The 16,032-nt window shown below is 37.9% G+C and overlaps 1 protein-coding gene across 1 annotated transcript in view; it reads right to left on the minus strand.

Annotated features, from left to right (window-relative positions):
* The window catches only part of AP4E1 (adaptor related protein complex 4 subunit epsilon 1), a 141,911-nt gene that overhangs the window by 25,653 nt on the left and 100,226 nt on the right, over positions 1 to 16,032 (minus strand). Inside the window, exons 16-17 of the mRNA XM_007935178.1 lie at positions 8,947 to 9,070; positions 2,586 to 2,844 (exon numbers count right to left, since the gene is read on the minus strand). Coding sequence (XP_007933369.1) covers positions 2,586 to 2,844; positions 8,947 to 9,070 — 383 coding nt within the window. The remainder of the gene's footprint in view (positions 1 to 2,585; positions 2,845 to 8,946; positions 9,071 to 16,032) is intronic.

Genomic DNA, 16,032 nt, shown 5'->3' on the forward strand with positions numbered 1-16,032 from the left:
AGCCACTCCTCAGAAGGAAGGTTGGGCAATCCTACTTCCGTAGTGATACTGCCTCGGAAACCCAAGGAGGGGTCGCTAGGAGTCAGGGCTGACTCGATGGCACATAGCAACAACAACAACAAAACCATAATGGTTTACTGAGAACTTTACAACCTAACATCAGGAATAAGGAAATGATGTCTACTCTCCACTTTTATTCAACATTGCAGTGGATGTCTTACACAGTAAAAGTATTAAAAAAAAAAAAGCTTCTTATTCATATAGCATTACAGTCAACTTAGGAAATACTGAGGAATTTATTATTTTTAAAAAAGGCATTAGAATTAATGAATTTAGTAAGGTGAGATACAAGATCAATATGAAAAATAAATTATATTTCTATATACTAATAATTAGAAATTGACATTTAAAAAGCACTACAATTTATAATAGCATCCAAAAATGTGATATAACTAGAGATACATTTAATGCACAGTGAAAACTATGAAACATTGATAAAAGGAATTTAAAAATAGCTAAATAATGAAGACATATATACATACCATGGTCATGGATTGGAAAACAGTATTATTAATAGGTCAATTCTCCTCCAGTCTACCAATAAATTCAGTGCAAACCTAATCAAAATCCCAGGAGGCTTTTTGGTAGAAACTAGTAGTTTATTCTTAAAAATAAAAATACAGTACAGACAGAGCATATCTAGTCAGTCCTACTCTCATTGTTTTGCCCTAGTGACAGAGGAAAAGTTGGGGTTGAAGAGGGAGAATACATGCTAATTTTATATAATGACTTGCTTCAGCATCATTTAAATTAAAAAACAAGAAACCATTCTAATTGCTTTTGTGATTTCAAGCCTACCACAAAAAAATCTGATACTAATATGTCACCAAGAATTTCTTCTAAGAAAGAATCTATCTGAAAGCCACATACTTTACGGAGAAGGCAGAAACACCTTTATACCAGCAATGGGGTTCACAAATCAGAGCTCTTGGTGTACCTGACTTTGTTGCAATATGACAACTGAGATTTTGCATCATCAGTGCCAGAGCATTATATGCTGGCAATCTCTCACCAGTCTGCCTAACAGTTCAAAGACCCAAGATCATTCACTTTGTTGCTAAACTGCAAATGTAAACTAAGATACCAGTAAGACATACTAATTTTTACTTCTAGGCTGATTGCGTTGTTTTTTTCTTAGAAGAGAACATGAAGTCTGACAGAAATGGGATTAGGATTGGTGAGTCTGGAAAAGAGAGACCCATAAGGAATATAGCCTGGCATACTATCTGGCCCTACTGTTGACAAGGATGGAAGGAAAATTCCACCAAGGGAGAATGAGGATGAAGGAACTGGGAAGATGTATAAAAATTTAATTCTAATCACAATTTTGCAATGGGTTAATTCATCAGCCCACCAAAGGGAGGATTTCATATTCCTAGATGCTCAAAGGGAGTTCTGGTGGCGTAGTGCCTAAGGGATCTGACCCCTAACCACAAGGCTGGTGGTTCAAACCCACCAGCCACTCCTCGGAAGGTTGGACAATCTACTTCCGTAGAGATACCGCCTCAGAAACACAAGAGGGGGTCACTATAGTCAAATAGACTCAATGACAGTGAGTTGTTTTGGGTTTTTTTTTTTTTGGTAGATGTTCAAAAATAGTACCTGTCCTTGTACTCCAACTTTTCATTCTTTTACTATCAAGATAGTAAGTCATCATACAAAGTTTTGAAAATCATCTTAATACCTAAAAATAATTTTCATTTTTGTAGAATTTCTTGTAGTCTCAATATACTTTTACTTTATTAACAGTTGTAAACAAGGTGTAAATAAAACTTTATATTCTGCTTTTTTGCTTTAAAGTATTTTTTTTTTCATTTGGAATACAGTATTAATAAATTTTAATGGCTGAATAATATTCTGAGTAAATATAATTTACATAATCATTCTCCTACTAAAGACATCTAAATTGACTATTTTTCACTATTAAAAATAACATTTTGAGTAGTACTTTTTTCCACAGACATATCAATATTTTTGAACTATTATTGTTGAGACTATTTCAATCAAGCCCCTTCCCTTTGAAAAGTGTCTCATCCACCCAAAGGAGTATCTGTGGACATATTTGTACTATAAGACCCCATCGTTTGTCCCAGCCTATTGGACTGACTCAAGATGAGCCAATTAGGTTTTCCCTTTCAGGAAAGTAGGTGGATCACTGGTGACTCAGTAGCTCAGCAGAGGATAGAGAGTCAGAGCTGGGGAAATCCATTTCTGCCATGGGTACAGAAAATGATGATGATGTTGGGTGCCATCGATTTAGACACCAAGCAACCCTATACGAAAAAGGAGAACTGCCCCATCGGGTTTCCTAGGCTGGCATCTTTATGGGAGCAGATTGCCAGGTTTTCTCACCCATGGAGCAGCTGGTGAGTTCAAACCACCAACTTTCAGTTAGCAGCTGAGCACTTAACCACTGTGTCACCTGGGTTCCTTGTAGAGATGATAACCAGGAACTTTTATAGAGCCAATTTTCTGGTACAAAAGAGGGGACACAGATACTTAGATGAATGTAACTGACTACTTACCAAATTGATTGTATTTTCAGATCCTAGCCCAACAAATAATGATGATGCCAACAGCTGCTTTTCTTTCTCTTCTTTGGACTGCATATGTACTTGAGGTTGGTCCTTTTTTGTTATAGTTTGATCTATATTCTCCATTTTTACATTATCTTGAGGAACAGGCTGAGATTCAGCTTCATCACCCACTGTGCTTTCTTTCTTGGGAAGATAGCCCTCTTTTCCCCACAATTTCTTTACACCTTCAAGCTTCAAGCTGTTTGTCCTAGGGAGATTAATAATAAAATCAAGTCAATTTAAATCTAGTTAATTATTTTCTTAAGGCATTTTCCAAAATACATCACTGCCTTTTAGAAAGAGTTTCCATATTATATTCTACATGCCAGGAACAAAACGTGGATCTCTAGATTTTGCTTTAGTTATAGTGAACCTTCCCCTCACTCATCCCCATCCAAAGGATTTAAAGCAGCAGAATTCTAGACTTAGTAAAATTTCATTTCATTTAATTTTCACTTAATTGCTTGAATAAGTTGTACAAAAACAGAACTACTTGTAAATCAATTCATTTCCCCCGCTGACTTTTCAAAAATACCTTCTCTTTCATTCTGATGGGTTAAAGATCAGAAATGACTCTTACAATTTCTTAGTTATAATCACCCAATGAAGGGATTAAACCAACCCAAATTCATTAAGAAAATCCTGCTGAAAGCCAAAAACTGTTCAAATGAACTCCTATGTGTAAAATTACTTTTAATCCAAAAACTTTTTTTTAATGTTAGCACTAGCAACATTTTTTTCAACTATTATAAACATACTTTTATAAAAACTGAAATGAGGTTTGGTATAGAAAAGAAGCAATTTAGTAAGATTTTAGGAAAAAGCCTAAGGGTTAGCAATCTTTAATACCTAAGTTGAAGAAAAATTAATATAATGATTGAGAGTCAGGTATCTAGCCCAGGAAGCCTACGAAAAACTTTTACTAGACAAGAAGTCTAGGGCCAAATTTAGAATATGGACTCATATTCTACAATGATGAATCTGGAGTGACTAACACAAGTTTAAGTGCAGTATGAAACAGTCAAAGATTGCCTCCTTTATTTTCACATAAGAACTATGTGTCCTTGGCCTTTGACTCATTTAAGCATCCCTGTCATGGTCCAAAACAGCATTTCATAACTATGTACTACAAGACAGGTAGACGGTAAGTGACTCTACAAGGGAGACTCAGAAATACTTGTCCTGAGGATTATTTCCATCTAATTTGCTGAATAAGAATCATAATCAATTTGATTTTCTATAGTATGCCAAAAACAAAAAACAGATAAGTTATGTTTCATAATGAGTGAAGAACTAAGGCAACTGAGGACTTAAGTGGCTAAAGAAACATTCTAAACATTAATAAAGAATGTCCTACATGGAACTGGTCCATTCCTCAATGATTTTTACTGCTGAGTGCTCCTTTATAAATATCTTCATTTCCCCCCCTCTTTCAGGAACCAAAAAAGCTTTTGTTTTTCTTAAAGTTAAAAAGATAAAACAAACAACAACAAAGCCTGTTAGTTACCTAACAAATTTCCTAGAAGAAAACTGGCTGTCCTTGCTATGAGCAGATCCAAAAGTGGTCATGGAAACCACTAAAATGACCCCAGGCGGGGAGCTCTGGTGGCTTAGTGCCTAAGGCACTTGGCTGCTAACCAGAAGGCTGGTGGTTCAAACCCACCAGCCACTCCTTGGAAGGAAGACTGGGCAATCTATTTCCGTAGAGATATCATCTCAGAAACCCAAGGAGGGATCGTTATGAATCGGGATCGACTCAACAGCAGTGTTTTTTGTTTTTAGTTCTCTTGGATGCTCAAAAGCAGCAAGTCTGAGAGAATTCACCAATACCTACAGGAACATACACTCTCTCCGCACCCTCTTTAACCAAAAACATCTTCTTTAATCTTTTTTTTTTTTTTAAAAAAAAGCAAATTCCCACATTTTACTAATTCAAGTCTTATTTTAACAGAAGACAGAGGTGTGAATGAACACTGATCCTCCACTCAGATGCTCTTTTACTGAAGGCCTTGTGCTCTGAGTTGCTAGGAGTGCTATCAGCAGAAAGACCTGCTCTCAGCCCTATCAAAGACTGCTTAAGCTGCACAAAGCTATCTGCCCAAGATCAGGCCCCTTCCCACGGCAGCCCACATCTAATGACTGATCAACAGAACTATGAATGAAGTCTTGGCCACCCATCGTAGGACAACTCAGGACAACTCTGAAGGGCCATTTTGGCTCCAGAACTCCCCTTGGGGTCAGCAGAGGCTGCTGGCGGGATTGCATTTCATCTTGACTTCTCCCCTCTCCTCCCTTTCCTTTTTTCCACATGTGTTGATCTCAAAGGCACTCTTCAATATTTTACATGCTAAATGCCTTCTTAGCATGTTCTTTTCAGGGAACCCAATCCACAATAGGCAAACTGAAGAAGGTGGAAAAAGAAGCCTAAGGATTCTCAAGCTATTTTAAAGGTTTTTTTTTCTGGCTTATTTCATCAGCATGCATGCCTATTCTCTGTCACACATTACATACAGATTTGTCTAAAAAGCAGGAAAACAGATAAGAGAACAGCATAAAGCCATTTGATACAAAAATTATGCCTCCTTATGATATAAAATAGATCTTAAAATTGTTTTTGTGGGAGGGAACAAAATTCAAAATCATAAAAAAGATTATTAGACTTACTGGTTTGATAGAGACTGGTAGAACCCCTGAGACAGTGGCCCTCAGACACCCTTCAAGCCTGGAACTGAACCTAACCCCAGGGATCACTTATCAGCCAAACAGACAGGCCTATAAAGTGAGTAATAACAGTAGGGAGGAACATATTCCTCAGTACAATTAACCATACAAAACCAAAAGGGCAGCATTTGCCCAAAAACAAAGATCAGAAGGCACGAAGGGACAGGAAAGAAGGATGAATGGAAACAGAATCCAGAGAGAAGTGTTAGAAGAGTGCTGCTGAGGTGATTAGAACCAATGTCATGAAACAAAATGTCCAACAAATTGTTGAATAGAAAACAAATTTGCTATGTAAACTTTCACCCAAATGACAATAAAATTTTTTTTTAAATAAAAAATTTTGAAGTATGAAAAAAAAACACATACCTTTTTTTGAACATGAAAAATGTTAAAAGATATGATGGCAAGTGCCTGTGGTGATTAAGTTTGTGTGTCAACTTGGCTGGGCCTGGTTGAGTGGCTGGGCAACTGAATGCAATTACTCCCTATGGTGAGACTGGTAATTAATTCCATGCTGGAATCTATTGGAGCAGCTGAGTAGATGCTTTGGGTATGTGGTCTGCTTCCAGTATATAAAAAACAGCTTTGGGAATGGTCTCTAGCTTATGCACACTTCAACCCTGCATGTAGCCGAGTCGTTGTTCAACAGCCTGCCATGCTCTTCCGACCTTGGGATTTTCAACTGACTTGAATCAGTGGCCTGCCACATGGTTTGGCATCAGGACTGTGACTTTTTACTTGACAACCTTGGGCTTGTCAGCCTCAGCAGCCAGCAGCTGTCTGAGTAAAGAAAAGCCTCTAGCTTCACTGGGCTGGGAGCAGGAGCAAGAGGTGAAGCCCAAGGTTGAGGGGCCTTCACCCAGCCCCTAGAGCCTGGCACTTTGAACTAGGACATAAAGCCTCCAAACTGTAAGAGAATAAACTATTTCTTCAAGCCATCCCATTTGTGGTATATTCTTGTCAGAGCGGTACTAGGCAACCAGAACAGTGTGTAAGGCATTTAACTGCTAACCGGAAGGTTGGTGGTTCAAACTCACCAGCCACTCCATGGAAGGAAGATGGGGCAATCTACTTCCGTAAAGATTTACTGCCTTGGAAACCCAATGGGGTCGCTATAAGTGGAATCGACTCAATGGCATTGAGTATGGCTTAGTTTTTTTGGTTATATAATAGATGGTTTTATATGATGTAACTTTATATTGTTTTTAATCATACCATCCAAACACAGATATAAATTCTGACCAAGGAACTTTCAAAGAATTAGAAGTGTACCTTATAGCTCTAGGAATTCTCAACTTTGAGAAATCCCATTTCCTTCAGGGTGTGTGTGTGTGTTGTGTGTCTATAGATGACGTATAGGACCCTGCTAGGTCTCCCAGATACTAGTTTAATACTAAAAAAAGCAGATGTTATCACCTGTTATGTAGGTAAAAAAGACTGCGTAAGTTCCTCATTAGGTCTGGAAAGTTCCTGGCCCTCTTTCCCTGTCCCTCTTCCCTGTTTAGGACACTTAATTGCTATCACCTTCACCATTAAAAAAAACCAAACTCGTACACCATCCGATCTGCAACCTATACAACCACGAGACCAGAAGAACTAGATGGTGCCCAGCTACCACTGCCATCCACTTGGAAGGGATGTAGGAGATCCTGCATAAAGAGGGAGAACAATGTGGAACAAAACTCAAAATCATTTGGAGGCAAAAAAAAAAGAAGGTGGGGACCAGGTTTGCTGGTCCAATAGAGCCTGGTGTAACCACTGAGACTATGGCCCCTAGCTGCCCTGAAGGTCTGGAATTGAACCCACAACTGTGGTTTCCAGCCAAACAAAATACAGGCATGTGAGTTAAACATTTACCTCAAGTAGACACACGCCCTGGAGAGAACAATCATGGGAGAAGGAAGGGCTGCTTATGCACAGGGAGATAGCTCAGGGTGCAGAAGAGTATGAAGGGACGGACACTGGGAGGAGGTAACTATGGGGAGGAAGTGGGAGGGGAGCTGCTGCATTGTAAATTTTGGTCAATGACATGAGACAAAGTATATGTGAACTGCTGTATGAAAAGTGAATTTACTCTGTAAATCTTCACCCAAATCCTAATTAAAAAAAAAAAAAGAAAAGAAAAAACTCACTCCCACTGAGTTGGATCCAACTCATAGCAACCCCTCCTTGTTTCTGAGGTGGTATCACTATGGAAGTAGATTGCCCAACCTTCCTTCTGAGAAGTGGCTGGTGGGTTTGAACTGCCAGCCTTCTGGGTTAGCAGTCAAATGCCTTAGGCACTATGCCACCAGAGCTCCCATACACCATATCTGCTTCCCATGCTCAGAATACCAAAATTAATGCCTGGGAAAGAGAATAAAGGTGTCAACAGAGCAGAAAAACAAACAATTAGGAAGATTACTTGAATATAGATCATTTCATTCAGCAAATCATGCTACATTCTGAATAATCTATTTGTGTCATTCTGATAAAAACTTCTTATAGCCATCTCACTGGAAGACTGACAAATAAATGGATGAACATAAAATTAAGTGATTGACTTCTTAATAAATCTACAATATCTCAAAATTCAAAAGTCATCTTTCAAAGCTATTGCCTCTGAGAGTTTATGACATTTATTCCAACAACATTGCCATTACTCACAATATTTTTGGATTCTTTTAAAAGAAGCTCTTGCAAAGGCAAGAAAGATATTATCCTTACTTTATTGTAACATCAGGATTTTGACTAAAATTATCCAGATAAGCCATTAAGTGTATTTGGTAAACTCAGCTTCTGGATAATGATGATGATGATGATGATGATGATGTGAATGATTATAATAACAGCTACCATTTATCAGTCACTCACTGTGTATTGGGTTGTACTAGGCATTACAAATATTATCTCAGTTTTAAAATTTAATTATGTTTCTAAAAGGCACTTAATTATGCTTCCCAAAACAAAATCTGTCTTAAAAGGATGAAAGTTTGTCTCCATGTGAGACACTTAGACAAACGTATCACTCATTTTCAAGGTGGTTGGAAAGAAGCTCTAAAAGCAATTTGAGCAAAGAATATAACCTGCTCGGGTGAAATCAGTTATGTTCATCTCTTTGTCTTCCAATGAGATGGTTACAAGTATTTATCAGAAGAATGATACTAATAGATAATGAGGAATGTACAATGATATGTTGAACATATAAGTTCTGATATTCTCCCTTAAAAAATGAAAATATGTTTTACTTACTATTATGCATAAAGCTTGTATATATTCAATGATGTCTTGGAAAGTAAAGTGTTTAAGCACAGATATACTGTACAATATCAACACCTTGAGAGCAATAAATAGAAAACAAATGAGACAATTGACCCACACAGAATTTAGCTTTCAGAGACCCCTCTAAGCCATTATAGTAAGCCACATTGTCACAAATGTGCCTCTTCCTTTGAAAATTATTTGAAGACGACTGAAATAATAAACTTCTTAGAAGTCACCCTAAAATAAACAAATAATGATGATGATGATAAAAAGCAGAAAGCAAATGGAATGCCCAAAGACACATAAGCACTCACATATTCTCACTTTTAATAAGAAAGGAACTTACTCTTTCAGCCCCATCTCAGCACTATTCCCAGATATATCTGAACCAAGAGAAATGCCAGCAGGAGACTGTCGTCCAGTGAAACCAGATGAAGAAAAGGAGAGTCCATATGGCTCAAAATTGAGAACTAGAATTTTAAAACAATAACAGAAGTTCATATTTAAAGCAAAGCAAAAAATTATGGGGTGATCAAAATTACTTGAAGAATGGAATCCAAAGACAATTTCAAAACTAGAGAGGAATTTGGAAATGATCTAATCAAATATTAATAGTACAGGTAGTCCCAGGTTATGAACAAGATCCATTCCTAAGTGGGTCTTTAAGTTGAATTTGTTGTAAGTTGTAACAGGTGCATACAGTTCTTATTTAGCCTAACTTTAGTGCAAGAAAAGGCTGGAAGCCTTTCAATGATTTAAAAGCTGCACGTGCAGCAAGTGAAGGTGATTATGATGAAAATTTTGTTGCAAATAGGGGTTGGTTCAATCATATCAAAGTGAGGGCAAATTTACATAACACCAAAGGGCAAGTACAAGTCCGTTAGTCAGACTGCATGACCCAGGAACTTACTGTAGTCATAACAAAGCAGCTATCATTTACTGAAAGTCTACAGGAAGTCTTCATACTACCAGGTGACCAAAAACAAACTGTCCTTCATTTCTGTCTTTTCATCTCTCTAAGCTAAAAAAGGGTTCAATTAGGAGAGAACTGATTAATCACATCTACTAAAAAGCTGTTGCTCTCATGCAAAAATGTTTGGTGACCAATGAGTGAAGAGATGACCACATTTTTGCTTAACAAAACACTCAGACACATGCAAGTTCCAAATGGAGTATGGAGCTCTATGTGAAATTGCCCTGTTGACAAGGACCAAGGTGTACTCAGGTTCAGATTCTTTGACTCTCTATAACTTATACAGCATCTATCAGAACCATGGTAATTCATATTGTTATTGTAGTGGCGCTCATGCCTACCCCAGGATCCCTTTTCTCCTTCTTTCTAAGTAGCAGAACCCTCAATTCTTAGCTAGGCACATGGTAATTCATATTGTTATTGTAGTAGCACTCATGCCTACCCCAGGATCCCTTTTCTCCTTCTTTCTAAGTAGCAGAACCCTCAATTCTTAGCTAGGCACATGACTGGAAAGAGACAACATTTCCAGACTTCTCTGTCAGACTGAGTTCTGGCCAATGAAATTATGCACAACTTTTGTAAGCAACTTCTGAGAGAAGCCCTCCTGGAAAAGAAAATGTCTTTCTTCCTCTCTTTCCTCTTTCTAGACTCCAACATAATTGCTAGATGCAAGCAGCTAACCTAGATCATGAAATGGTTCAACCAAACATACCAAAACAGCAATAGAGATGGAGCCTAGATTTTTTATAATTATAACATCATCAACAACTCTAGACTGCTTACCTCTAGATTTCTTTAATGGGTGAGAACAGTAACTTTCTACACATTGTATAAATTACTACTTTCTTTATTTGTCTTCTAATATGCAGCTAACCCTAATCCTATTGACACATTTATCATTTTGGACTGTCTAGATTGTAATACAAAGGACCTTGTTAAATCATAGAAAGTATAAAATATAAGCGTAAACTTCTGGAATTATCATCCTTATTTTACAGATCAGTAAACTGTGGCAAAGAGTTTGCCACAAACTTACCAAGATTATAAAGACTGGAAATGTAGAGCAAAAAAGAGTATCAGACACTGGCCCAGAGCTATACTCTCAAAGGATATGGCACTGAATCCAAAGAGTATTAAATAAATACTTATTTGTTAGCTGAATGAATGCTACAGAAAAGGAATCAATGGGCAGCAGAAGAAATGATGGGAGATGTGAGTTTATGTTAAATGTGGTATTAAGTAGGAGTGTGAACTAGACTTTAATTTCTTCATTGTTAAAGTGAAGGGTTCAGACTATGGATAGGAGTCAAAAATATGCATAATTTTAAAAGAGCTCATATTCATAATCAAGTTTGGAAACTGCTTGTCTAAGTATCTCTCAGACCCTTTGCAGCTAGAATATTCTCTCAGTCTAAGCTTCTCAATCATCTAGTTTACCCTTCTACACAATATTAGCCTCTATTAGCATCTGTAGCAGTCATCCAGCCTATTAACATTTCCAGAAATAGTGAAAATAGTAAACAGCTCAAGAAATGTTACCTATGCACAATTAAATAGTTTAGGCCAAAAAGCAGAAGTTCAAAATTTGAAACTAGAGAAGAAAAGACTAAGCAGGGAAGGGGACAGCACATGGAGAGAAGACAGATAAAATTATAATTGAGACAAAAACTGTCAAATTAAGGAAAGGTTCATGATTGACAATGAAGTTCAAAACATACTATTTTCGTTTTTTAGTGAACACCCCACAATCTGTATAATAATCAAAGACTCACAGGTGTTATATCTGGGGGAGTTAACTAGGTGTACAAGAACTCATGTACATGTGGGGAGAGTGGGCGGGAGGAGATTAAGGGTATGGAGAAAGAATAAGGGTATGGAGGAGAATAAGGGTACAAAGAGAAAGATGGCTGAATAGCAATTTAATAGTCTGTAAAAGTTAGCAATTTACAGAGTAGAGAAAGCAACCGCAATGGCAGAAAAGCAAAGAACATGGTGTCAATGGAGAACTATTAGCAGTTTGGATGAGACAAGAACGGTAAACAACAGAAGGAAAGTTAAACAGGGTCCTTGGCTTTAATCCTGTGTAGGCAATTATGAATCACTGAAAAGTTTTCTTCTTTTCCTAAATCTTATTTATTTTGTTGTTGTTGAGAATATACACAGCAAAACGTACATCAATTCAAATGTTTCTACATGTACAATTCAGTGACAGTGACTGCATTCTTCAAGTTGTGCAACCATTCTTGCCCTCCTTTTCTGAGTTGTACTTCCTCTATCAACATAACCTCACTGCTACCTAAATCCTAGCTAATCTTTTAAGGTGCTCTAGTCAATTTTTTTTTTTTTTTTTTTTTGCTCTAGTCAATTTAACCCCACACTGTTGTTGCTGTTAGTTGCCATCAAGTCAGTTCCAACTCATAGGGACAACAGAAAGAAACACTGCTTGATCCTGTGCCATCGTCACAGTTTTTGCTACACTTGAGTGCACTGTTGCAGCCACTGTGTCAATCCATCTCATCAAGAGTTTTCCTCTTTTGTGCTGACCCTCTACTTCACCAAGCATGATGTCCTTCTCTGGGGACTGATCCTTACTGATAACATGTCTAAAGTACATAAGATGAAATCTTGGCATCCTCATTTCTAAGGAGTATTCTGTATGTACTTCTTCCAAGAAAAATTTGTTCATTGTTCTGCCACACGCAGTAGTCAATATTCTTCACCAATACCATAATTCAAAAGCATCATTTCTTCTTCAGTTTCCTTTATTCACTCTCCAGCTTTATCTGCCTGTTGTTGTTGTTATTTGCCATCGAGTCGGCCCCGACTCATAGCGACCTCTCCTTGGGTTTCTGAGGCAGTATCACTATGGAAGTAGGAATGCCCAACCTCTGCCTATTAGGTGAGTGAAAAGAAAATGACTTGGATCAGATGCACTTTGGTCCTCAAAGTGATATCTTTGCTTCTAATATTTTAAAGAGATCTTTTGTAGTAGATACGCACAATACAGTAAGTAGTTTGATTTCCTGACTGCTGCTTCCACGGCTGTTGATCATGGATCCAAGTAAAATGAAATCCCTGAGAACTTTAATTTTTTTCTGTTTATCATGATGTTGCTTATTGCTTTAGTTGTGAGGAATTCTGTTTTATGTTGAAGTGTAAACCATGCAAAATGCTGGAGTCTTTGATCATCAGTAAGTGCTTCAAGTCCTTTTCACTTTCAGCAAACAAGGGTGTGTCATCAGCATATTAAAAAAAATGACCTCACTGCTGTCGAGTCAGTTCTCTCATAATGACCCCCCTAATTGGGTTTCTAAGGCTGTATTTCTACGGAAATAGATTGCCCCATCTTCCTTCCAGGGAGTGGCTGGTGGGTTTTAACTGCCAGCCTGCTGGTTAGCAGTCAAATGCCTTAGGCACTATGCCACCAGAGCTCCTATCGGCATATTACAGGTTGTTAGTAAGTCTTCCTCTAATCCTAATGCCTTGTTCTTTTTCATATACTCCAGCTTCTTATATTATTTGCTCAGCATACAGGCTGAATAAGTATGGTGAAAGACTAAAACCCTGACGTACAACTTTCTTGATTTTAAACCATGCAGTATCCCCTTGTTCAGTCTGAACAACTGCCTCTTGGTCTATGTTCAGATTCCTCATAAGCACAATTAAGTGTTCTGGAATTTCTGTCCTTCACAATGTTATCCATAATTTGTTATGATCCACACAAATACCTTTGCACAGTCAATAAAACACAGGCAAATATCTTTCCAGTGTTCTTTGTTTTCAGCCAAGATTCATCTGACATCAGCCATATTACTCATTCCATGTCCTCTTCTGAATCCAGCTTGAATTTCTGGCAGTTACCTGCTAATGTATTCCTGCAACCATTTTTGAATTATCTCCAGCAAAATTTTACTTGCATGTGATACTAATGATATTGTTCAATAATTTCCATATTCTGTTGGATGACAATTCTTTGGAATGGGCACAAACACGGATCTCTTCCAGTGAGGTGGCTAGGTAGCTATCTTCCAAATGTCCTGGCATCGACAAGTGAGTGCTTCCAGCACTGCATCCTTTTGTTGAAACATCTCAACTGGTATTCCGTCAATTCCTGGAGGCCTGTTTTTCACCAATGCCTTTAGTGTAGCTTGGACTTCTTGTCTTCTTTCCGTAGGCCCAACGTATCTTGGAGATCTCCTTGTGTCTTGGCATTAATCTTCCCTTGGGTCTAGGAGGTTCACAAACAGAGACCCTGGCTGCAAAGGACCCTGGTTTGCTCTGCTTCCAGCTCTTTTTTCTTGGTGATACTGAGGTCCCTCCCTTTCTGCTCAATTCTCTCTTCTTTTATCTCTTGCAAGACAAAAGATGATGCAGGTTACACCCCAGGGAAACTCCACTTACATCGGCTCAGGGCTGTGACCTGATTAAGAGAGTTGCATCCCCCACTAGTCCCCTTACAAGTGACTGGCTGATCACATCAGATCACCTCATGGGGAATGATTACATCATTACATAACTACTAATGAGAAATCATGGCCCAGCCAAACTGACACATATTTTGGGGGCCACTATTTAATCCATGACAAGTGGATTCCTAAAAGTGGAAATGCTGGATCATACGGTAGTTCTATTTTTAGTTTTCTAAGGAACCTCCATATTGTTTTCAACTATGATTGTACCATTTTGCATTCATACCAGCAGTGAGTAAGGTATTCATTCAATTTCCCCACATCTTCACCAACATTTATTTATTTATTTATTTGAAATCGTAGCGATCCTAGTGGTAGTGAAGTGGTTTCTCACTGTGGTTTTGATTTGCATCCCTCTGATGGCTAATGATGCTGAGCATCTTTTCATTTGTCTGGTGGCCATATGCATGTCCTCTTTGGTGAAATGTCTATTCAAGTACTTTGCCCATTTCATGATTGGGTCATTTCACTTTTTGTTCTTAAGCTGTTGAAGTTTTATATATACTTTGGTTATTAGATTCTTGTTGGATATATGGTTTCTGAAGGTATTCTCTAAGTCAGTAGATTGTGTTTTTACTTTTTTTTTGGTAAAGTCTTGTGATGAACAAAAGTTTTACATTTTTTGGATGTCCCATTTCTTTGTCTTTTGCTATTTGTACTTTTGTTAATATACTACTATAAAAGGGATGTAGGGGTGGTATTTGACCTCCTCTAACTTCACAAGTAGGGAGAAGGATCAAGATCAATAGCCCAAGACTGATTCCTATGAGGTAGAGGTCAGACATGCCTCCACCCTCCAACCTTTTTACCACTTCTGACACTTCTGACACTGATGCTCTGTCTATATCTCCTGGGTCAAGGAAGTTCTGCACAGAGATTTCAGGTCCAAAAGATGCGCTCTATTCCTGGCTCTTCATTCCTGAAGGTAGTGAAATCCTTCCTCTCCACCTCTGGGATGGTTCCTTTTAAGCCTAGCAGGATGGCAAAACTGACCGATTCCCACATTAAGGTTCCAGACACCTTATTTCCATGATCCCACTTACACAAGGGTATCATGTACCTTATTAACATTATTAACAAGCTATCCAATCTCCTTGCTGGGCCACAAGCACCTCACATTTGCATAGTTCCACCCAGTCATCTGATGGGAGTCACAAAGACTATGATTAAAGGGCCATACTAAGCAATTCACTATACTACCTTTAGATAGTCCGCTGTTGAAAGCTATGCCTGATAGCACTGCCCCTGCTTATTCTTCCAAGATTTTATGGTTTTAGTTTGCATATGTAGGTCCTCAATACATTTTGAATTTGTTTTTGGGTATGGTGTGAGGTATGAATCCTGTTTCATTTTTTTCTGCATGTGGAAATCTAATTTTTCCAGTACCCTTTATTGAAGAGACTACTCCTTATCAAAATGACTTATCATCCTTGAAAAAATCAGCTGACCATTGATGTCTGGGCTTACTTCTGGACTCTCAATTCTATCCCACTGGTCTATATGTCTATTGTTATACCAGTACCAGGCCATTCTGATTACTGTAGCTGTATAATATGTTTTAAAATCAGGAACCATGAGCCTTCCTACTTTGTTCTTGTCTTTCAGCATGCTTTAGCTATTTAGGGCCTCTTGTCATTCTATATAAAGACAAGGATTGACTCTTCTATTTCTGTAAGGCGGCTTTTAGAAGTATGATTGGAATTATAGTGAATCTATAGATTACTTGGGGTAGTGTTGATATCTTAACAATATTAAGTCTTCCAATCCATGAACATGGAGCATATTTCCATTATTTAAGTATTCTTAAATCTCTTTCAGTAGTCTTTTAATGTTTTCATGGTCTAAGCCCTTCACATCCCTGGTAAAATTTATTCCTAGGTATTTTGTTCTCTTAAATGCTTTTGTAAATGGAATTGTTTCCCAGATTTCTCATTGATGGTTTGTAGAAACCCGAATGATTTTTGTTTGTTGATCTTGTACCCAGCAACTT

This window comes from Orycteropus afer, unplaced genomic scaffold (assembly GCF_000298275.1).
Source record: "Orycteropus afer afer isolate SDZICR_OR568_19922 unplaced genomic scaffold, OryAfe1.0 scaffold00026, whole genome shotgun sequence".
Lineage (NCBI taxonomy): Eukaryota > Metazoa > Chordata > Mammalia > Tubulidentata > Orycteropodidae > Orycteropus > Orycteropus afer.